At 32.8% G+C, this 24,863-nt stretch overlaps 1 protein-coding gene across 1 annotated transcript in view; it reads right to left on the bottom strand.

The window, feature by feature from the left end:
• LOC129231579 (uncharacterized) overlaps positions 1-24,863 on the bottom strand; it is a 46,192-nt gene that overhangs the window by 2,400 nt on the left and 18,929 nt on the right. Inside the window, exons 5-7 of the mRNA XM_054865937.1 lie at positions 14,603-14,724; positions 10,127-10,388; positions 5,611-5,669 (exon numbers count right to left, since the gene is read on the bottom strand). Of these exons, the coding sequence (XP_054721912.1) occupies positions 5,611-5,669; positions 10,127-10,388; positions 14,603-14,724 (443 nt within the window). The remainder of the gene's footprint in view (positions 1-5,610; positions 5,670-10,126; positions 10,389-14,602; positions 14,725-24,863) is intronic.

The raw sequence follows: 24,863 nt of genomic DNA, 5'->3' as shown, positions 1-24,863 counted from the left end.
TGTAGAAAATCGGCAGTTTTTTCAAATATTTCATATTCTAAATCTGAAAAGATTCTGATTTTTCTAGTGTTTTTGGTTCCCCCTTTTATTTATTTTCCCAATCGATCTTCATCCACTGCACTTTCCTCCACAAAGGTATGCTTTGGAAACATGCCAACATTGAAACACGTCCATCGCCGAAAATTGCGTGTCTTGTTTGAGATTTCAATCCTTTTACATCCTGAAAATATTTTAATTATTTAGAAAGTTTTGCAGTGCTTTATTATATGCCACCCTAATTCGACTTATTTTACTTATTATTTTAGTAATTTATTTATTTGTTAAAACTATTTTAATTGCACCCCCATGCCATGTAAAAAAATTAACCAAAAAATAAAAAATAAATAAAAAAGATAATTAATTTGAATTCTGAAATTTTGAATTCAAATTATGTTTTTCGCAATCACGAACTGAGACAGGACCCTACTCATTGGAGTTATTGTTTCTAGAAACGGCTCCTGTCCCCCCCAAGCCTGCCTCTCCTCCTGGGCGGTTACGTGGGCATAGTCGTTTGTGCAAGTGTGTAGGCTTGTGTGTGTGCGTAGACCTGTGTGTATGTACGTAGGCGTGTGTGAGTGTATGTGTGTGAAGTCTTGTGTGTGTATGTGTGTGAACGTGCGTGTGTGTAGGACATGGACGCCTCCGACCAGGGGAAGCGGATAGCTCAAAACCGGAGTAGCCGCGCCGCGCCGCCAGCAGAGGACAGTGGGCGGTGGTGCTGCAGAGGCTTCTGATTCAAGTTGAAAAAGGCACGGACACCAAAAACGGTCAAATGAGAACAATAAGCAATCGTGATTGCTCAAAAAAAGAACGTGGTTTGGAACCAAGGTTTGGATTTTTATATAATTTTGTATCTTTCTATGCATTTTAGAAAGCATGTAAAATATTTTTGGAGAATCTCAATCAGTAAAGTTTTAAAAACTGGAAAAAAAAAAAAACCTGTAGGAAACGATTTTGATTTAGGGCTCCCGATTTGTAGAAAAGGTCGTGTTGGTTGCTTGTGCATACAATGCTTAAAGCACTTGCAGAACAATTTTGGTCAAATGATTTTACGTTGCAGAACAATGTCAAGTATTTCAAGTATTCTGCTTTGGGGAATGCAGACAGTATTGTCATCCTCTTCACTGGACTCATCCCTCATTTGCTCCTTTGGTTTTTCTTTTTTTTGGACGCTCATTTTCTGTCCGTTCCTTTTTGGCATCTTTATAATGTTGCCTTTTCTTTGATTCGTTTATCTTTCCTTCAGGCTTTTTTTCTTCCGCCCATCTCTTTGTGGTCTTCTTTAACCATCATTTTTCTTTTTCTTTTCTTGTAATGTTGCCTGAAGATGAAGCTTGTATGGGGAGCCCGTCCAAATGAGTTTTTCCTTTTCTCTTGTCCTCCTTCAGCTGCGTCTTTCTCTCAGTGTATGGGGGTAGTACGCAATTTTGCCCCTTGGTTTGTACCCGGTTTTGTCCCCCACATACAGCTTTTATAAAAAATGCCGTCATATGACTATACAGAAAGCTACAGTTACTTACAATGATAATGATGGTAATTAAATGTTGTGTACAAAGAGCTACATACCTCTACTGTTGAAGAAACAGGAACGTAGTATAATCGGTCTAGTTTTGTTCAAAAATTTTAAGCAAAAACCACTCGCACGGGATTTTCTACACAGGAACGAAAGAAGTGAGTATTTTGCGTTCTAATTTAATGGCCACTGCTTTTTCATCAAGGTGGAGGGTAGTTCCTCTCTTGTCCATGCGATTGCAGCATTTACAGGGTCTAGAAGGGGGTACCCGGTTTGCTCCCGACTTCCCGGTTTTACCTTACTTTCCCCTACTTGTTTTGCAACTGTTATTTGAACATAAAAAAAATCTTTTTTAAAATCCTTCTATTAATAAAGAATATATTTTGTTAAAATTTCTTCAAAATGCTCCTGATTTTTCAGATTCATTACTAAATGATGTGTTGTAAGCGAAAAACAAACATATTATAAATAACTTAATATATTTTTTGTTTTTGTTTCTGTTAAATTTTCATGTGCACTAGTGTAGTCATACAGCAAAGGGGGCAGGGGTGAGAGGTTTAGGGTAAAAACACTCTCTAGAGACCTTGGGCATCACATTAGTGTCAATTGATTCAAATGTTCTTTTTCCACAACATGTGTGAGTATGGAAACTGATGATTGAGTATTTTCCCATTAGCCTGGTTCATCTCAAGAAGCCCTAGCCACTCCCAAATCAGGAAAAAAAAACATAACTTAATTATTCGGTTTACATTCGTTCAAATAATTTCCTAAGATTTTAGCTCCAAAAAATAACTTTAGTGCAATTAAATAATACGCCAAACTTAAAATTTTCATTTTATGTGTGATTTCCTATTAACTGGTCATATTAAGACAGTTCAACTGTTTAATATGCAAATTAAAGTTTCTGCATTGTGTGAGAACTTTTTCTACCTGCTTCTGTAAGAATTCACATTTAGAGATAGATTAAAATTGAAAAGTAAAAAAAATTATTATGAAGCATTTACTATTTTCTCACACTTCCTTTTGCAATCTTTTGCTGCTTAAAATTATCCATAATTAAACATAACATTTCGTGGTAAACCCCCCCCCCCTTCACCATTCTAGCCGATTCTTGCGTAAAATGACCACCGGAATACAAATGACCACTATTTACTCCCATCACGTCCAACTTGTTGAAAATGGTGCTCTTTTTTTTTTCAGGTTTTGAAAGTTTCATAGCCTTTTTGTTTCTTTTTTGAAGGGAAAGGGAGCATTATATCAACCATTAACATTCCTCTGAGGGGCAAGAGAGGTGCAAAGTTCAAAAGCCTGAACATTAGGAGCAAGTTGGACTCCTGGGGGTTTTCCCCTCTAAAATATTTTTTAAATCAATACTGATCTCTTTTTCTACGGCTTAGTTTTACAACTTTTTCACTTATTTCCCAGCATAAAACCAGAGTATAAGACTCACTCCTATTAGCCCCATGTCCAAAACAATTTTCAAGTTGCAAAAAAAAAAAAAAAAAAAAAAAAAATATATATATATATATATATATATATATATATATATATATATATATATATATATATATATATATATATATATATATATTATTTGAACTAGCGCATATTGCATAGTCAGTCACATCACAGATTATCAAAAAAGAAACCTTTCCATGATATTCAACTTACATTCACAGATGCAATTAAAATTAAAAATGAACTTAAGTACACTTATAATATAGCATTGATATATGTACAGGTATCCCTCGTATAACACAGTTAATTCGTTCCGTGTAGTATCTAAACCAAAAGTTATATGAGACCTTTTTATAAATAATTTTTTAACTTATTTTTTAAACTAATTAATAATTTACACAACATAAATCAGGTCAATGTGTATCATGTTGTATCGAAACTTATTTAATGTTATATCGAAAACTGTGTTATACGAGACTGTGAAATAATGCAAATGAAGCAGTGTGTACCGTGTTATATAGAAACCAAATCTTGAGGTGCAAATTTTAAATTCGCAAAAAATTTCGGCTCATGAAAACATACAAACAAAAACTGGGAAGCAAAAAACACAACAGCTCACTGATCCAAAATAAGATTTGTTATAAATGATAAGGCTTAATTATTTAACATACCTCAAATTAAAACTTTTATGTACAACATGAAAAAACTTTATCAACTTTCATTGCTAAGAACAAAATGCAGTCTATGAGAAGGAAAATATGAGCTTTTCTGTAGCAATAAAGTATGTCTGAGCAACAACAATGAAAGAAAACATAAAAAAATAAATAGAATTATTCTATTTTTCTTTTTGGCAGCATTTTTTAATTTGTTAGTCAAATTTAGCTTATGTTTAATCCTAATGTTATTTTCTTTCAATGCATCGGAAACAAAACAATTTTCATCTATTTGTTTTTGGAACACTAATGAGAAAAATTAAGCATTTGAAAATTAAGTGTTATATGGCAAATTGAACTTTCGAGCATGGGGAGATAGACCATTTTTCGTATCAATTTCTTAAAAACAATGTAAAAACTTATTAAATTAATATCATACATTTTTTTAACAGTGTATCAAACAAAATTGCAAATCCATCTTTTCAAATCATTCAAGTTTTGAACCATGTAATATCCAAACCGTGTTATAATGATCACAAATTTGGTACTGTGTAATATCGAAAACTTGTTGTACAAGTACCGTGTTATACGACAGATGCCTGTATATACTTCTGAGGATGCATCGCCTCCATTGCTGTCCTCTAAATCAAGAAGTAATAAACAGTGGGGACGATGCATCCCCAGAAACATAACTACAGTAAACTCCCGATTATCCGCGGAATTGGGTGGCACAAGTGCCGCGGATAATAAAAATCGCGGATAACCGCAAAAAGACTAAAATGGGGGACAAATTAGGTAAAAATTATCCTATCTCAAATTCTTAACTGTATTGATGCATAACACTTTCTGCAAACAGTGAAAATATATATAGAGTACAGTACAAATGTTTTGTATTTTTGCACAACCGAACTTAACAAACAAGTGTATGTACGATGAAGAACGCACAAAAAAAAAAAAATAATAATAATAAAATTAAATTAATCAATCAAGCAAAAACAACTGAGTGTAAATTTAAAATTTTTCAAAAAAAAAAAAAAAAAAAAACAGCCACTGGTATTTGCTTTTTACTGCGAAAATACATGTTCGTGATTGTTGATTGATTCGCGGATAATCCGCCCCGCGGATAAACCGCTCGCGGATAATCGGGAGTCTGCTGTATATACATTGTTGCATTATAAGCATACTTAGGCTCATTTTTAATCTTAATTATACCTGTGATTTTAATTGAATAATACTGGAAAGATCTCTACTGAAAATCTATGCTGCAACTCCTACTATACAACATGCAGTGCTTCCAAAACTTTCGGAAAAAAATGTTTACACTGTAAAAAAAATCGGACATGCGAGTCATAGGGGCGAGTCCGACACTCTGGTTTTATGCAGAAAAATAAGTGGGAAAATTGTAAAACCAACCCCTAGACGAAAAAGATCAACTTTCATGTTTTTATAAATATTTAAGAGAGGAATACTCCTATGAGTCACATTTTCTCCAAACGTTCATGCTTTTGAACTTTGCATCTCACCAGCCCCTCAGAAGAACGTTAATGGTTAATTTAATGCTTCCTTTCCATCCAAATAAAAATAACGGCTATAAAACTCAAAAAATGAAAGAAATTGAGGGTGACATTTCCAAAAAGTGTGACATGACGAGGGATAACGGTGGTGATGTTTGGATTCAGGGGGTCATTGTACATAAGAATCAGCAAGAATGGTGTCAGAAGCATCTTGAAGAAATTCAATTATTGCCGGATGAGCTGACAATACTTAAGTGGCATTTTTGTGTCACCCCCAATTCAACCACTTAAGTAAGCACTTAAGGTGTAAGTTATTGAGCTGTCTGACTCATGTATTTAGTTACTATATTTTGTCTCAATTAAGAGAAAAGAGAAAAAAAATACTGGAAAGATAAGAGGAAATGTTTAAAATGCCAAATAAAAGCAGTCTTACACTTTCAGATTTTGAAGTCTTTGGAAATCCTGTGAGCTCACATCACTTTCACTTATTTGCTGTAAGAAAGCAAGCTAATTAGAGTCATGTAAGAAACATACATGAGATAACTGATATAGATTTGTTATGAAAGTCGAACTTTTCACTAAATTTTTAAAAATGCAATATCCTCCTGAAATTTATCATCAACTAAATTATATATTTTGGCTTTCTCTTCTATTCCAATAGATTCTGTTGTACAGTCAATTCGTGATAACTCGTTCCAAACTTTTAAGAATGCTGTGAAAATTTCCCATAACTTGAAGATTTTAAAGGTTTCTTGTGACTTCAAGTTACCAAGAGTTGAATATATTAATTAAGAATTACAGTTGCATCATACAGGATGCATCAGAAATCATTCTGGAGTCTTGCAGTGATATTTCATTTATTAACAACATGGTGCAGTGCTTGAGTAAGCTGGAACTGCAAATTCCTGTGATGTTCAAACTTTTATTTTCTTGTCATTATGTTTCAGCACTTCATACACTCCTGTTTGTGAAAATTGCAACACCATGAAGGATGCATCATAGTTGGATGAAATTTAATACACAGTTGAGTGGTAATGGTACAAATAAATGATTACATTTTCAAACCAAACAAACAATAAAAAGAGATAGAAATTAGTATTTTATGTGGCCACCACGCGCCACAATAAGAGCTGCTACACAACTCGGCATGGAAGAAAACAAAGTTTGAATATCTGCCTGGGAATATTGTTTGTATGCACAACCAAAGTTTGTCTGTCGAAGCAATAGGACGAGGATCACGAGCGAGACGCCGCCCAACGAAATCCCACGCATGTTCAATCGGTGATATATCTGGGGAATATGTAGGCCAAGGAAGAAGCTGTACTTGCTGCGAATCAAGGTAGGATTTGAAAGTCCTGGTGACATGTGGATGGGCACTATCCTGCTGGAATACAGCCCCTGGCAATCCTTGCAGGAAAGGAATAGCTTGGGGCTGTAAAACTTCGTTTATGTATCGGGTGCTGTTCAAATTGCCCACAATTCGTAGCAATTGTGATCATCCATGATATGCTATGGCAGCCCAGATCATAACTCTGGGTGTTCGTCCAATGTGGCGTTTGATAATGCACTCTGGAATGTGCCGTTCACCGCATAACGCCCGACACGAATTCGGTCATCATGGTGCTACAAATTGAAGCGGAATTCATCAGAAGAGACAACCTGCTGCCAATCAGCATGCCAGCTCCTATGCACATTGGCCCATTGTAGCCTCAGGCAGCAATGGTTTTGCGTGAGAGGAATCCTGTATAAAGGAATCCTTGCATGCAGCCCACACTGCAGCAGACATTTCCGAATTGATAAAGCACACAATGAAACACCTGTAGCTGTTGACCACTGTGCTGCCAATTGTCTAGAAGCTTTGCAGTTCGTCAGCGCCATATGCACCAGGTGTCTGTCATCGCGAGCTGACGTCACATTTTGGGGTCCACTCCCGGATTTCCGAGCTGTACGACCCTCATCTGTCTACTGCTTCCAAACACGTATGATTGTGCTGCTGTTACGCTGCACACAAACGGCTACTGCACGATAAGGCAATCCAGCTTCATGAAGGACGATGATTGTGCCCCGTTCAAACTCCAAAATTTGCTCAAATTTTGCTTTCTTTCGTGGAAGAGGCATAGTAAAGATTCAGTTAACGTTTACTCTAGCATATAACCACCGATAATCATACATGCCTTGCTACAGCCGTGTATTTATATTTGGTTCGATCCGCCGTTCAGAGGGCGCTGCTCAGCATACGCATGTGCTACCGGTCTGCAATTCTAATCATTTGAATATCATGCCCTACTTTATATTTCCTGCAATTTTCAGCTCACTTGCGTAAGTCCTTCGTGGTGTTGCAATTTTCACAAACAGGAGTGTATATTCACGGCATTTTGACCTCTTGTCTTATAATATGAAGAGTAATCCAAAACATTTCACTGCTTGTAATATTTTCATAATTAACTTGTTTTTAAAAGCATCCATTGAAATGGATACATTAAACCAATGCATTCAATCTGATTAATCAATCATTGATTCCGTCATTCAATAAATCAATCAATATAACTACATTGATTTATTCAATTAATCAATCCATTTGGCTCAATAATTTATTCAACCAATCAAACATATTTAATCAATCATTTAATCATGCAACCAATCAATTTTTGAATGTGATCAATTATTTTTTAATTCACTCAATTAATCATTCAACCATTCATTTAAACTAATCACTCAATCTATGCAATCAATTTTTTATATTTTCATTCAATCAAGCATTCATTTATTAAATTTATCAATAATTTAATTATTCACTCAATATTCATTACTCAATCTATAATTCAACCAACAAGTTTTTTTTTTTCTTTCATTCATTTACTTGAGCAACAAATCATTTAATTTATTGATGAATCAATTATTCAGTTAATCAAAAGGATACTATCATTTGATGGACCAATCAATCAATGAATCAATTCAATCAGTGATTTAAACAATCATATTTATTCAACCATAGTTTTATTTATTTGTGTAATCACTAATTTTTTAATGTAATCATTTTACACATGCATTTATCTATTTACTAATTTATTAAATTATTTAATCTTTCACTCAGTCAGTTATTTATTCAAGCATTTAGTCACACCATAAAATTTTAATCTGAAACAAATTTAGTGTATTAAAATTAATAATCTAGATTTATTTCAATCTGATTATTTAGTCTGAACTAAATCAATAAGATTAATTTCCTCTGAACTAAATTAATCTAAATTTAATTAATCTCTCTTCATCCACTAACCAAATTAGTTTCAACTAATCTTAATCCCTCTCTGTAAGTGAATTTAATCACACTGCAAATAGATTCAAAACAATAAGTCCATCAGATTACTTTAGTAAGTTGAGAATTCAGTTCATTAATGCTTAACACTAGTGTGATCTCTCTTCAAAATTCATTGAATCAACTTTACTTTATGCCTAAAAGTCCCTGTTTGCATAAGTGTAGTCTGTAAAAATCCCATTAGGTCAAGGATAGGCATAGTCCTTAAAAATCAGTCACAAAATGGTCGCATAAGTTTTCATTTGGGTAAAGACATAATCTGTAAGACTCCTACAAAGATGAGGGTACATTTCTCAAGAATACCATTAGTACAATGACATAGTTCTTAAAAGTCCAAGAGGGAATAACTACACTTCCTAAATATTTATTAAGAAAAGGACGCAGTCCTGTTGCATTCGTATAAGAAAAGAGTCTATAAAAATTAAATTAGCATAAAGCCAGCACTGAAGAGTACTATAACAGTTAAGGGCCGAGAAGGATGCAGTCTTGAAAGTCCCATTTGAATAAGGAAATACTGTAAAAGTCTCATTATGATAAGGACTTACCATAAACATCCCATTATGATAAGGACATACCATAAAAGTCCCATTATGATACGGACATAATCTCCGAATGTCTCTGCTAGAATAAGAAAGTCATTCATGAATGTCTCCCATAGAGTAAAGACAGCAGTTAAGTATCCAATTTGAAGCTCATAACTGAAGAAACTGCAAGTGCTGTCACATTATGTTTTTTAGCAAAAACATTCATCTTTAATAAATTTAAAAGAATTATTCTGAGTAGATAAAAAAGTGATTGAATATTTTAATTTATGAAAGCAGAGGGTTACAGGATTTATAGGCATTAAATTTCGCTCCCAGTTACTTATAAGCAGGGCTGCGAAGTCAAAGGGAAAATGGTCAACTTCGGTCTTGTTTTTTCATTTTTCCCCCTTGTGGGTAGGGGGAAAAATCCCCTTAACTGATTGAAATATAAATTCTGAAGTTTTTGGGTCATAGCTTATTGTGAATCTAAAATACATACAACTTTAAAAATTCAATTTGTAAATCACATTTTCCAATAGTTATGATCTTTTAAGTGAGATATTTAAAAAACCACAAGTTTTTCAAAAACTTGAAAAAGGATTAATTTATGCCCCTTTTAACATTTAACAAAAAGATGTTCATCAAATCGTGTACTTCCAATTTTTTAAAGCTGGTACTGGAAGAAAAAAGCTCCCTTGTGAGGTCAAAAGCTTTTTTGCAAGGGGGTCATCTGCCCTCTTCTTTAACTAAATGCAACTAACTGACCACTTGCTTCTTTAATAAATAGTAAGTTATAAATTAAGCAAACTAGATTGTAAGCACAAGTAGCTATTACAGACAGTTTAATAAAAAATCAAGCCAGCTGCTGCCTGCAATCAAACCAATTGGTTCTCAGTTTTTTTTTTTTTTTTTTTTTAATGTAAGGACAGTCTGAAAATTAAATAAAAAAAAGAAGCCTGGAAGTTGGCATGTTTCGTAACCACTCAACTCCTTTACAACAAAGCCAGTCTATTTCAGACTCAATCTCTACAGCCCTGCTTATAAGTACTAATACAATATCAACTGTTAATTGCTAATCAGGAAAATAAAACAAGGCACAAAATACTCACATGCTCAATTGACAAATCATGCAACAAATCAACAATTCTCATTTTAGCTTTTATGGCAACGGTTGAACTTCGTAATAAGCTAGTGAAATTAATAATTCCATCATTCTGATAAAAACTCTCCTGTGCTTCTGGCATATTACGAAGATATGCCGACAATGCAAACAAGATGTGAGAAAATGTATTATTTTTTTTAGACTTTAAACACTCAAGGAGACTGCCTCCCACCTTTTGATCCACAGCATGTTTTTGGACTTCTCTGTTACTGCAAAATAAGAAAGAACCAATTGAAACAAAGTTTTGATAAAAGGTACCACATGATGGAAGCAAACAAAAATGAAACAATTTATATTACTGTACAAAAAGGGAATTAAAATTGGTTTTTTTAGAATTACTATGAATATTTATTTATAAAGACTTCTTTGGATTACAGTTCCACGGGTCGGAATGGAGATTTAGAAACATTTAGGACACAATTCAAACACAATTTTAGGACATTTTAAAGATAATAAATAACAAATATAAGAAACTCAAACATCAGTATTTTAAGCATATGCTTCCTTTTTGTCAACTTTGTATTGAAGTGCATCTTCCTCCCCAAAAAGATGCTATACAGTCAAGTCCGAACTTACGCGATGGATGAGTTCCAAGACTCCTTGCGTAAGTCGAAATTTTGCGTTGTGGAAAAACATATGTATAACTTTTTTTTTTTTTTTTTGAAGCATACCAAATTTTTTAGACATTAACAAACATTCCTCAAACTTCTTTAAAGCATTCGATAAGTATACAGTTTCCTATATGAAGAATTGAACTTTTACTGTATTTAAAAAATAAAAAACTATTCAAGATGAAATACTTAACGATGCATAAAATGGGAGGGATCACTGGGAGGGAAAGACATAAAATAAAACAACACAGTACACACAGTATGTAGTAACAATAAAATGCTGCACTATAATAGTGCTGTACAGTAAATACAGGAACAATATTTATGAGTTAGAAAATGATGATAATGATGATTTAGGCTCCATTCTAAGATTGCTATTCTTATCTAATAAATTTTTAAATATAATTGCGTCGCCTTTTCTTTTATAACGTTTCAATTTATGGCAGCAGCCCCTCTTCCTGATCTATTTAATCCACAATACAAGAGCAGCTTCCATTTTAATATTTACTTTGCTAGACTGCTCTGCAAGCTTCAGTATTGAAACTAAGTTCTGAACTTTTACGGATATCTCTTTGCTTTGACTTTAGTTGTCGTACAGAAGATTCACTCAGACTTATTATCACGCTAGCGTAGTTTTTTTTTTTTTTTTGCAGTTGTTCAAGCATATTGAGAATCTTAGAATTTTTTTTCTTTTATCAGAAACTTTTTTTTTCTACCCATCTTCACAAACTTTAGATGAAAGTACCATTAAGGTGCCATTATATTTCACCAACTTTAAACTAGTTTGGTGTGGGAGCTTTCGCTGTAACAGTCAGTGATGCTCAAAGGGATGTAATAACGCTCACAAAAGCAATATTTAGTAGCCAATAACAAAGCCGATACTTCCTTCCAAAAAAAAAATCGTGTTGTGGGCAAAAAATTCGCGTTAACTCTAAAATTCGTTACACGTGAAAAATTTGTGTTATAGCCATTTCGCGTAAGTTGAATCGCGTTGTAGTGGGAGTCGACTGTATATGGTTTTTCTTGAAAGAAAAATTGGAAGCAATTCCTAAGCTTGTTTTATCATAAAATACTCATACATTTTGAATAGTTAGTTCCTTTTTTTTCCTCCTTCTCATATGATCTAAAGAAATAAGTCACACCTGAAGATGAAAGCCCAGCTTTGTGAAATAGAAGTTATTGGACTTAAACTAAGAAGAATAATCACTAGTTCTGCATCCCAGTTGCGGTGCTTACTCTTAAATTCAAATTTCATGAAATATTGTCATATGGATGCCATATAATCTTATATTTTAAGGAATACAAATTCACTTAAAATCTTTTAAACTTACATTCCTGTTTCAAAAAAAAAAAAAAAAACTATGTTAAACATCTTGTAAAAATAAATATAAAAACTTAAGTAAGTCCCAATCATAATAATAAATGAAACAAGTTACACAAGTTACAGACACCCCCTATTTATTGTGGTTAATACATTCCAGACGCTGTTCCAAAAAGTAAATTTCCGTGAAGCAGGACTCTTTATTTATAAATCAAACATTTTCCTATCTATAGAAAACTTATTCACAATCTTTTAAGTGTATTTTTAAACATATTTAAGATCTCTAGACATTGAAAAATTAACTTTCAGTCACCATTACAGTCGTAATATCCAAAATAGTCTCCAAAATATGAGAAAAAAAAATAATAGTGCAGCTGAGCATTATATATAGATGTGCATTAAACAACAAATACAAGCAGTTTTTACACACTATCATTTGAAAGTAGTGCAACTTGAAATGCTTGCAACTTGTTAGTTATGAAAGAAATGCAAATGAGTAACAGCATCTCCCCCGCTCTACCTTATTATTTTCTCCGTCGTGAAAGTGATACTTACTTTTGTGAAATCAATCAGAGCATAGTCCACAGATACATTGAAAACCTTGCAATAATACAGTGACAAAGACTCTTTAACAAGTGTTTAATGGTTTGTAACAGATAGTGATTTTTAACTCTCTTCAGCATTTTATACATCCCCCCTCTCAACTAGTCCTATTATAGTTCCTCAAAAGAACCAGTCATACTCATTTTTTTTTTAGTTCAATCATACTATTAGATAAAAAGTTTAAAATTATCTTCCAAAACCATGCAAAAAAAGTACAGTAACAGATGGAAAAATTTCTTGAAACATTAAGAACAATGGTATGGATCATAGCCAAACTGTAAGTTTAGGATTAGATTTTCAGTGCTAGCTTCATCCAAATCATGTGTTCAGAAATGAGTTTTGTGAAATTAAAGCCTACCTTTAAGAGCTTGAAATTATCCTTTCAAATTATCCCTCAAAATATCTTTGAGATTTGAAGCATTCAGTGTCTCTTCAAATTTATAGCTTCATCCAGCTTAGAATGAACATGCATAGTAAAATGAAATTGAAGCATGAGTTCTTGTTACTAATGCCCATTCTTGTTACTAATGCGAACAAGAATGCCAATGAGTATGTGTTATTGTGTTCTCATGTTACTAACGAGCATTCTTGTTACTAATGTGAACAAGAATGCCAATGAGTATTTCAAAATGCTCTGCAGATCATGGAGTGGAAATCATGTGTAAGGGGGGAATAGCTGTCACCCTACAAGAGTCAAATTGACAGCATACTTTAATTGATAATATTAAGCAAAGTTAATTACCACAGGAAATTCAGCTAAAAAGCAGGAACCAAGATGAAAAAAAAACTTAACTAGGAATAAAAACTGGTTAATTTATTGAAAAATATTCAAACATAATTAGTAATAAGAGTTACATTTTAAATGAGCCATAGACCAACAAATACTAAGCCTAATACTCACACCAAGAAAAATATTGAGATCAAACGATCCAGGAACCTTTCATGAGAAGAAAACTAACTTTATATTTTACTGGTAAAAAAATTCATTTTTGAAGTTTAGTCAATTACATTATCTTTATCAAATGTTATCAGTATCAGCCAGGTGCAGAGGTTTTCGACTCCCTATGGCAATCCAAGAATAAAGAAAAACACATGTGGGAGTACCTATCACTTTCAACAGCAGAAGTATTAAATCTCATTTGAATAAAAAAACACAAAAACATTTTTCAATGCATGATGCAATGCAATGACAAAGTTAGTTTGCAAGACTGTTACATGGTTTACGCCTGCTTCACTGACTGGTTATTCTGGAAATTGTATAATCTCTGTGATCAGAATTCTCTTCTTCTCTCTCTGACTAAACTCTCAGCAATGTTCAGAAGTGGCATTTTGCCTTTGAACATGAAGGTGTCAGTAGTTAAACTTTTAGTCTTTCTATTACCAAAATTGAATGTTTAGAACTAGATAAGTATTATTATTTGAAAACATACAATATAGATAACATTGAGAGGAATAAAATATGTATCATATAGTTAAATACTATGCAAGGAATAAGATAATACTTTAAGTTTGTGTATGCGGGTATCTGTAGCTTACTCTGCATGCACGGACACTCCAAACTTTAACTTGTGGTAGGGGGAAAATTCTCAATATACCAAACAAAACTTTGAAGTTTACCAAATGATAAAAAACAAGATTGCATGCATACATAATTCAAATCCGAAGAGACATTAAAAAAAAATCGTGTATCAGTTTTGCAAGAGTCTCAAAAAATATAAAAGGGAAAATTAATCAATTTTTAAAGTTAGGTTTTTTTTTCTTTCTTTCTTTTTCTTCTTCTTCTTTTTTTTTTTTTTTTTTTGTGCCTTCCCTTATTTACTGGATTGTTGAATAGGTTGAATTGCTTACAATTATACAGTAAAAAAAAAAATATTACTATTTTTCCTACCTTTGCAAAGCTGTTCCTAGCAATAAAGCAGCAGCTGATACTAATTCCTCCTCTGACGATAGTAAATAAGGTAATACTGCTTTTATGCCACCGATTTTGGCAAAATGTACAGCAACATCATACTAAAATGAGAAAGGAAGAAAAATAATACTGGAATGATATACTTACAGTATTTCTTAGCAAGTAACAAAATATAAAGATACAGAAGAAAAGAGTAGGGTGGAACAAACTCTTAATTAAGGTACATATACTACAGCTTTCCAAAAAGCACATAATCAGCCGGAAATATGAACTTCTATTAACTCCACCAAAATAATCACTACAATTCAAAGTAGCAGCAAAATTCAAAATCAATGGGCAATAAGATAATAACTATACTATTTTTTCTAAAAAAATAGGAGAAATCTTCAGCTATATTTAATTTTTATAGTATTCTTTGACAGAAATAAAGGACAGAGACATGCCATTTGAATTCTTATAAGTCCCAACATTAATAATTTGTGTCAAGGGTGCCCATCGCCCCCAAGTTTATTAGAAATGACGTTCCAATAGTGATCTCTGAAGTGAACTGAAGAGGAACCTTGCTAAACGCAAACCAAAACTGTAAACTGAAATGCGAACTTTCAAATCCAAACCAAAACTTTTTCATTTTTGTTCCGCGTTCGCGTCCATATTGTAAAACAGTCAGTCTCTCTCGAACCACCGTAGTGTGTAGATATGTGATGTAACGTTAGCTAATAAATGTATTTAATTTCTTCATTAGTTAAATTATTGAGCAGTGACTACATAAAGCATGTAATAATGACAACACTATACAATTAAAGGAAATATAAAATGATTATAGAGAGAAGGCCCAACGTGAACAATAGATGAACAAATGAAGGTAAGCTCTTTGCTTATCTATTATCATCTTGTTTTATTTAAATTGATTTCATATAAATGGATAATTATTATTAGAATGGCCTACCGAGTCATAAGATTATGAGACTGAAGCGCTCTTTCGCTCGGATCTCATTTAAAGGCAAAAGCTAATTAATACATTTGAATTAAATTATTATAATATCCAAGCACATCTAATAAAGGTCAGAAAAACGGTATAATTAAAATGGCTTCTTCTTCAAAAGAAAGCTTTACAATTGATAAATTAAATCAAAACAATTATGCCGTGTGGAAATTCAAAGCTGAAATGCTTCTCATTAAAGAAGATTTGTATGACCATATAATCGGTAATCCACCGAACCCTCTAACTGAAGCTTGGTCTAAAAAAGATCAAAAAGCAAGAGCGTTGATAAATTTATCCATTGATGATAAACAAATTGTTCACGTAAAAAATGAAGTCACTGCTCGAAGTACTTGGGAGGCATTAAAAAAGATCCACGAATTCTAATTTATCAAGCAAATTATATATGCTGAGAAAATTATACAGCACAAAATTAGAAGAGGGTGGTAATATGAATAACCATATTATTAAAATTCTTGAGATCACTGATAAGCTCAAAGCTATTGGTGAAGATATCAAAGATTCCCATTTATCTGCTCTCTTATTATGCTCCTTACCCCCAAGTTATGATACATTAATTACAGCATTGGAAGCACGGCCAGAAGAAGAATTAAACTCAAATTTTATACAGGGTAAATTAACAGACGAATATAACAAAAGAATTGAAAATTCCACTTCAATTAATGAAAGCGCTTACAAAGCAAACAATACAAATAAAAAGAAAAATTATTCAAAACGTGAGAATAAAAAATTCTGTACATATTGTCACAAGAAAAATCACGAGAAATTTGAGTGCTGGCATTTAAAAAAGAAACAAAGTAACTATCTGACAAATAATACCAAAAGCAATGAAAAATTCCTAAATAATTCATCGCTCTGTTTCGAGACGAATAGAGTTCCGAAATCAAACGCATATAGTGAAGCGAGTTCCGATGACCCACTTTCAAAAGGAGAAAGATATAAAACCTCAAGTAGGGATCTGGCTTATCTCTCCTCAGACAAGATCCAGAGGTACAGTGTTTTGGTAGATTCAGCTTGCAGCTCGCATATATTTAATGACAAGCGTTTATTTACTGAAATGAATAATGATCACAGCTCGGTAACAGTCGCGAATGGTGAATCATTAAGCTCCTATGGCATTGGAAGCGTCAAACTTAAAACGAGGATTTCGGATGGGAACACTTGTAACATAACACTTAAAGATGTTTTATACGTTCCAGATCTTGAAACTAATTTAATGTCAGTAAGCAAAACAACATTGAATGGTTGCACTGTAACGTTTGAAAAGGATCGTTGCAAATTAACATATGAAGGGGAAACTTTTCTGGAAGGAAAATTAAAGCAAAATCTTTATGAAGTAATATTAGATAATTCTAAAGATGAATGTTTTGCTAACCTAACTCATCAGTGCAATAAGAAAAATTGCATTGAACTTTGGCACAAGAGATTAGGACACAAAAACTACAATTCAATTAAAGAATTAGCATCGAAGAAACTTGCAACGGGATTAGAATTAGAAAATTGTGCACACAATTTTTCATGTGAGACTTGCATCAAATCAAAATTAACAGATGCACCTTACCCTAAGCAAACACATCATAAATCAAAACAAATTCTCGAGTTAATTCATTCTGATTTATCAGGTCCATTTAAGACACCAACTATTGGAGGAAAAATATATTTTCTTACTTTCATAGACGACTTTAGTAGGTTTACAATCATATACTTACTATCTAAAAAGAGCGAAGTGCTGACAAAATTAAAGGAATATATCGCTGTGACTAAAAATAAATTTGGGCGGATTTTACAAACTTTAAGATCAGACAATGGCGGAGAATATATAAATCAAGAGATTGAAAATTTCTTAAAAGAAAAAAGTATTCAGCATCAATTAACTGTACCATATTGCTCTTCTCAAAATGGGGTAGCAGAGAGAAAAAACCGAAGTTTAGTTGAAATGACTCGGTGTTACTGTCCCAAGCAAATTTGCCTCAGAAATTTTGGGGTGAAGCAATAAACACAGCCACCTACCTTCAAAATCGGCTCCTCACAAAAGCTAAAGAAAAAACTCCCTATGAACTGTGGACAAATAATAAACCCGATCTATCCAATATAAAAATATTTGGATGTAAAGCGTATGCGTATATTAATAAAACTAAGCGAGGAAAGCTAGATGACACAGCTATTCAAGGTATTTTTGTGGGATATGATAACAGATGTAAAGGATACAGAATTTATGCTGAAGGAAAAAATGTAATCAAAGCTCGCACTGTGAAATTTATTGAAAATGAAAATTCAAATATGAAAATCAAAGATCATTCAAACCTTGATTTACTGGAAGACAATGAAAACACTGCTGCAGGAAAATGTACAAAAGCAGGGGAAAGTTCTGGAGAAATAAAAATCAATATACAAGAAGATAACGAGAATTCAGATGATGAAGAAACAACTGAGCAACCGCGAAGATCAGGAAGAAAAAATAAAGGAATACCTCCTGACAGATTTGCTTACACTACAAATGTACAAAAAATAACAGAACCGAAAAACTGGAAAGAGTTGGAAGATATTAAAAACCCATATGAAAAGGCAAAATGGCTTGAAGCTATAGAAGATGAAATAAAATCCATTAACAAAAATAACACTTGGGAATTAGTTAATCCTCCCCAAGGGAAGAAAATAATTGGATGCAAGTGGGTTTTTAAAGCAAAATACAACTCTAAAGGAATTGTAGAAAAGTTTCGCGTACGACTTGTTGCTCAAGGTTTTTCACAGAAGTTTGGACAGGATTTTGATCAAACTTTTGCACCAACTGTTGCATACACAACAATAAGAACTTTCCTATTCAACGCAATACACAAAAATCTGAAAATAAACCATGTAGATGTGAAAACAGCATTTCTTCATGGAGAGTTGAAAGAAGAGGTTTACATGTGTCAGCCGGAAGGGTATGTAAAACCAGGTGAAGAAAATAAAGTTTATAAATTGAATAAGGCCATATATGGTTTGAGACAAGCTGCCCGAGCTTGGAATTTGAAAATTGCTGATTTCTTACTAAAACTAGGTTTTGTGCAGAGTAACACTGATAAATGTCTTTTTAAATGTTCAAGAAGTAATAATACAGTGTACATTATTGTATATGTAGATGATATACTGATAGCAGGAGAAGAAAAAGACATAAGTAACATAATTGAAGAACTGGAAAAGGAATTTGAGATAAAAAACTTAGGTTTCGTAAATCATTACCTAGGAATAAATATAGAAATAACAAAAGAGGGAAACATGATGTTAGATCAAAGAAACAAAATACAAGAAATAATAGAAAAATTTGATCTTGAAAATGCAAAACCTTGCGATACACCAATGGAACCGGGTTACCTGAAACTAAATGATGAAGAGAATTTACTCCCGGATAATAAAAAATATCGACTAGCAGTAGGAACACTGTTATACATAGCAACAGTCACTAGACCTGACATATCTGCCTCTGTAAACATCCTCAGCCGAAGGAATGAAAAACCCAGACAGAAAGATTGGGAAGCAGTTAAGAGAGTTATAAGATACTTAAAAACAACTATAGAATACAAGTTGATTATAAAGAAAGAGATGAATCCAATCTTAACAACCTATGCAGATGCAGACTGGGCTGGAGACATATCTGACAGAAAATCTACCAGTGGAAATCTCTTTAAACTTGGGAACTTTCCTATTCAATGGATCACCAAGAAACAAAATTCAGTCGCTCTTTCATCTGCTGAGGCAGAATATATTTCAGCAGCTAATGCAGCACAAGAAACAATATGGATAATTAGTCTTTTAAAAGATTTGGATTTACCGCAAGAACTACCAATAGTTATGATGGAAGACAATCAATCCTGCATAAAAATGATTCAAAGTGACAAGTATCACGCTAAAACAAAGCACATTGATATAAAGTACCAGAACATCAAACATCTGAAGGAAACCGGAATAATTGACTTAGAATATTGTCCAGGCAAGGAAATGACTGCAGATATCTTAACTAAACCTTTACCTAAGCCTGACTTTACCAGACATAGAAACAACCTGCAAATAATGACTTCAGAGATCAAGCAGGGGTATTAGAAATGACGTTCCAATAGTGATCTCTGAAGTGAACTGAAGAGGAACCTTGCTAAACGCAAACCAAAACTGTAAACTGAAACGCGAACTTTCAAATCCAAACCAAAACTTTTTCATTTTTGTTCCGCGTTCGCGTCCATATTGTAAAACAGTCAGTCTCTCTCGAACCACCGTAGTGTGTAGATATGTGATGTAACGTTAGCTAATAAATGTATTTAATTTCTTCATTAGTTAAATTATTGAGCAGTGACTACATAAAGCATGTAATAATGACAACACTATACAATTAAAGGAAATATAAAATGATTATAGAGAGAAGGCCCAACGTGAACAACAGATGAACAAATGAAGGTAAGCTCTTTGCTTATCTATTATCATCTTGTTTTATTTAAATTGATTTCATATAAATGGATAATTATTATTAGAATGGCCTACCGAGTCATAACAGTTTGGTGGTGCAAATTCCCCCTCAAAAATTTTCTCAACCCTCTTTCCCTTTCTTAATTTTTATCTCTCTTTTTTCATTTATTTATTAAAAAAATTTTTTTGTTTATTTATTTATTTATTTTAAATTACTATTATTATTAGAAAAGTTCTGTTCTATGCCAATGACATACGCACACACACAAACTAAATAAATAAATGAAATAAAATATAATAAACAGAATAAAATAAAATAATTTGAATTAAGAATAAATCAATAAATAAATTTAAATAAATAATTAAAAACCAATTAAAAAATCCCCCCCAAAAATGTTGATGGCACAACTTGCGCCATAATCCCCTCTGTAGGCACCTCTGATATGGGCATTGTTTTGGATCACACTTAGTGTGATAAGTTTGTTTTAAATAACTATAGGTTCACAGGTGGAGCTGTACGCAAAGGTGGCTGGTGTACCAAAAAAATTGGAGGTCAAAAGAGAAGCAAGTGGGCAGATAGAGGGGGAGGAGTAGGGCAGTGTTTCCGCTACAGTGACATTTTTCACAAAATGCAAAAATGCTATTGAAATTATGAAATTGAAATAGGCCATTTTCACTTTTCCATTCAAATAAATAAATGAAAGAAAAAAAACTGTACCGTTCAAGAAATGAAGCAAGCATGGAGAATTAACATAATTTTACTATAAACTTTAGCTAAGGTGCTTAAATTAAGACTAAGTAAGTATTGTTGAAATATTAAGTTCAACAATGCTTAGTCTTAAGGGGCACTTTTTCCCCCCAATAAAAGCAATACAGGGAAGACGAGAATTGTACTGTTTAAAAAATTACCTGTTAAAAAATTAACTTTTGATCTCTCACTGATGAATGCAATACTAATGTTATTGCTCCAAACTAAAAACGAGCTGATGTGTGCATCACATGACTTCCTTTTACTCCAATTTAATGTCATTTCCCCATTATTCGCTATTTTAATGTGATTCAATATTTATTCTCTAAATATCACCAACAATGGCCAAATTGAAACCAAAAAAAAAAAACTCCGCCAAATTTGTCGCCAAGTTGGCGACAAAACTTGGCGACCAAAAGACTGGCGATATATCGCCAAGTGTCCGACAAATTATAACGCCACTTGAGTTTACATCGAAATTAACAATGATTTCCCCCCAAAAAGGTGCAAAAGACCCCCTTAGGAACATCCGAAAGCAACCAAAAGGGGAGGTGCACAACTAGACCCCACTACGAGTCTATGTACCAAATTTCAACTTTCTAGGACATACCATTTTTGAGTTATGCGAGATACATACGCACATACGCACATATGCACATACACACATACGCACATACATACAGACGTCACGAGAAAAGTCGTTGTAATTACCTCGGTGATGGTCAAAATGGATATTTCGCGTGTCTATACATTCTTAGGCACTTTTCCGCATGTGGTCGAATCGAAAAAAAACTCAACATTCATTTGGGGGTGAGCAAAATGGAAATTAAGGGCGATTTTTGAGTGAAAATTTTTTCGCGAATACAATACTTCCTTTTTTGTAAAAGGAAGTAAAAAAGTAGATTAGCTATTGAGCAATGATTTCCTTAGCAATGTCTAAGCTGAATTTTGAATGCAGTTTTCAACTGGAAATGAAATAGGCATTTAGGAAGTCATATGATATATATTCACTAATCTTTGACATTAAAGCATTTTGCTAAAGCTTTTCTTTTTTTCCCAGTTTTACCTTTTTTTGTAAAAAAATTTTGAATTCAGCTTAACCCTGGGTTAGGGGGCAGTGTCCCTAAAGATTTTTTTCGTAAAACTGAGCTGTATTATTGGATTTTAATGTCATTATTCGTTAAATAACCTTCTCTAAAAAATAGAGACACAGCCGCAACAATTGGAATGGACAGCAACCGTAAACCTCTCAAGTCCAAATTCCATGTCCATTTTTGTGAAAAAATAACAAGAGAAAAGCTTATTTATTGGGAATAGCAAAAATTAAGATTTTTGTTTCATGAAATAAATCAATCTGCACTATAAACATAATGTTTTATGATCAATCATTAATAATTTAACATTGAAAAGGGGGGGGGTCGTTTTACTTTTGCAAGTTTAGAGGCAGTTGCTTCCTTACCCCCTGGGATGAGCCACCTACAGGGTTGCTATTTTGTACACTTTTTCATAAAAAAAAATCTGGGAAGCCAGGACAAACTGGACAAAATTGTACAAAATAAAAATCAACTGATTTTCCTTATGTTTGATGCATAAATTTATTGTTATGGTGTAATAAAATTAATCTGATCTGCAACCTTTCTTTTCAATGAAAAATAAGCTGAGATCAAATGAAGGAAGTAGTCCTCAGTGCAGTGTGAATTTTGGGTGAAAATTCAGCACTTTGCTTTACAAATTTGATTAATTTGTTAAACCCATGCATATGTAACCTTTATTTGTCATCACTTCTTTCAATTGTCAAATATTTTCATTTTTACAAGCGGTGCAATGTGGAGTATCACATTTATTTGAATTGAACGTGCCAACTGATGACAGCTCACAGGCAGTTGGCGATCTCCTCTCATTTGTCTTTGGGTAGCTAGAAAGTGAAACGATTTACCTGTTAACTCGGTTTTACTTTCGCGCTTTATCAAGTATATGTGTCAGTGCCAAGAAACTTTGCAGAAAGGTATAGTAAATAATTATAATACATTAGCTATTGTCAATTAATCATTTAATTAAAATAGAATGATTTTATATTTTAGAACCTAAGAAATCCAAAAAAAAAAGTTCTTTACACATTGGTGCTACTAATTTTAGGTTACAAACTATTTGAAAGTAATAAAATTTAACAAAGTGAACAAGCTATTGAGCATGATTACATATTACAATAATAGAAATTGAACTCAATGGAACAGTCAAACGCTTGGAGATATGCATACAAAACAAAGATATTTTTTTGAAAATTATTGATGAACATGAGGACAAAATTGTTAAAAACATAAAGAATATAATTAATAAAATTGGGTTACATAAATAATTTAAACATCTAATTACTCTTTTGAAACCCATCAGGATTTCATTAGATGTACTACAAAGAAATTTCTCAACTATTGCGCATCTAAGTAATGAATTTTTGACTTTTGAAAGCTGATTAACTTAAAATTCATAGCAAGTTTTATGGAAAAGATTTGATGACTGCATTACCCCAGCTCACATTTCATCAGAAATGCATGGGTGAAAGATTTACTAGTGAACAAGTAGAAATAGCAAGAAATTGGCTGAATGACATTGATAAAAAATCTCTTGCTTATGTTTGTTACATTTTCTATCAAAACATCTCCATTTCCAGCAACCAACACATCAACCATCTTCTGCTTCAATCATAAACATAATCTATGACCAGCAGATTGGTGAGAATCATTGAAGAGATACAATGATTTAGAAAGTATCTTCAATTTCATATGTCAACAACTTTTAAATTGCATAGCCACATCAGCAAGTACTGAACTTACTTTCAAATGTTGGTATGATACAAAAGAAAACTAAGAAATAAGCTTGGACTACAAACTGGTAACAAAAAATTGGTAATAGCTTATGAAAGCTGAAATTCTAAGAACAAACAGCTTACTGATGAAGCATTAAACAATTATTAAATATTTTTCAATCTATGCACATTGAATATCATATTAAAATTTCATAGTATGCCTTGAATGCATTGTTTAATTTTTTCTTCTTCTTATTCTGCATTATGCAATAAATTGAACTAAAAACATTTTTACTGTCGCATTTTTTGAGTTTTTTTTTTTTTTTGATGTCACCCCATAGTAAAATATTTATGCACACTGCATGTTTTTATGAATGCGTTAATGTCATTATATAACTAAATATTACATAAAAACTAAACGTTACATAACTTATGTACCGCATTTCCCTGCGTATAATCCGCAGGTTATCTGTTAAAAAAGTGCAAAGTTAATGAGGTGCAGATTATACGCTGCTGCGGATTATCTGCGAGTTTTTTCTCAACAACAACGAATTGATGCTCAATATTTACAGCAGGATTCACCAATAGAGATCGTTTCCGCTGCCTGTATGTTGTTTAATTCACATAGCTTGAATGTTTTGTCACTGCCTGTAGGTTGTTTATTTAACATATCTTGAATGCTCCTCTTACAGGATTCAGGCTATTTAAAATAGACAACATACAGTTACAGACGAAACCTTCATTCGCACAAGATTAGACTGTTTGCTCCTTTATCTTGACTCTTTGTCTTTAAGTAATTAGGGTACTATAATCATGATTTCAAGAAATAACTATTTTTTAAGATTAATTTTGATTATATCTTAAAAGTTATTACGGTAGGAATACTTCATGTTTTTAATTTAGTTTGCTAAAATTGTAAGTTACTTCAAAACTTCATTTCTTTTTACATCGTATTATCCGCAAATTATAGGAAGATTTTTTTTTAGGCAAATTTTAGGATCTGCAGATTATACGCCACTCATGGATAACATGCAGGAAAATAGGGTACACTGTATGCTTTTATGACTATGTTAATGTCACACAAATTAGGGAAAATTACTACTTTGGTATGGTTGTGGTCACTAGGAGTAGTTTATTGGAAGAGGCTATAATAAGTATAATGGGGGTAAATAGCTTTAAAAGGCCCATTAATCTATATTAGGGACTCATAAATTAACTAGGAATGCCTAGCTGGGCCTAGCGTCAGTTACTG

The sequence above is a fragment of the Uloborus diversus genome, chromosome 10 (assembly GCF_026930045.1).
Source record: "Uloborus diversus isolate 005 chromosome 10, Udiv.v.3.1, whole genome shotgun sequence".
In the NCBI taxonomy this organism is placed as follows: domain Eukaryota; kingdom Metazoa; phylum Arthropoda; class Arachnida; order Araneae; family Uloboridae; genus Uloborus; species Uloborus diversus.
Note: the sequence above shows the minus strand (reverse complement) of the source record. Positions and strands in the feature narration are given on the sequence as shown.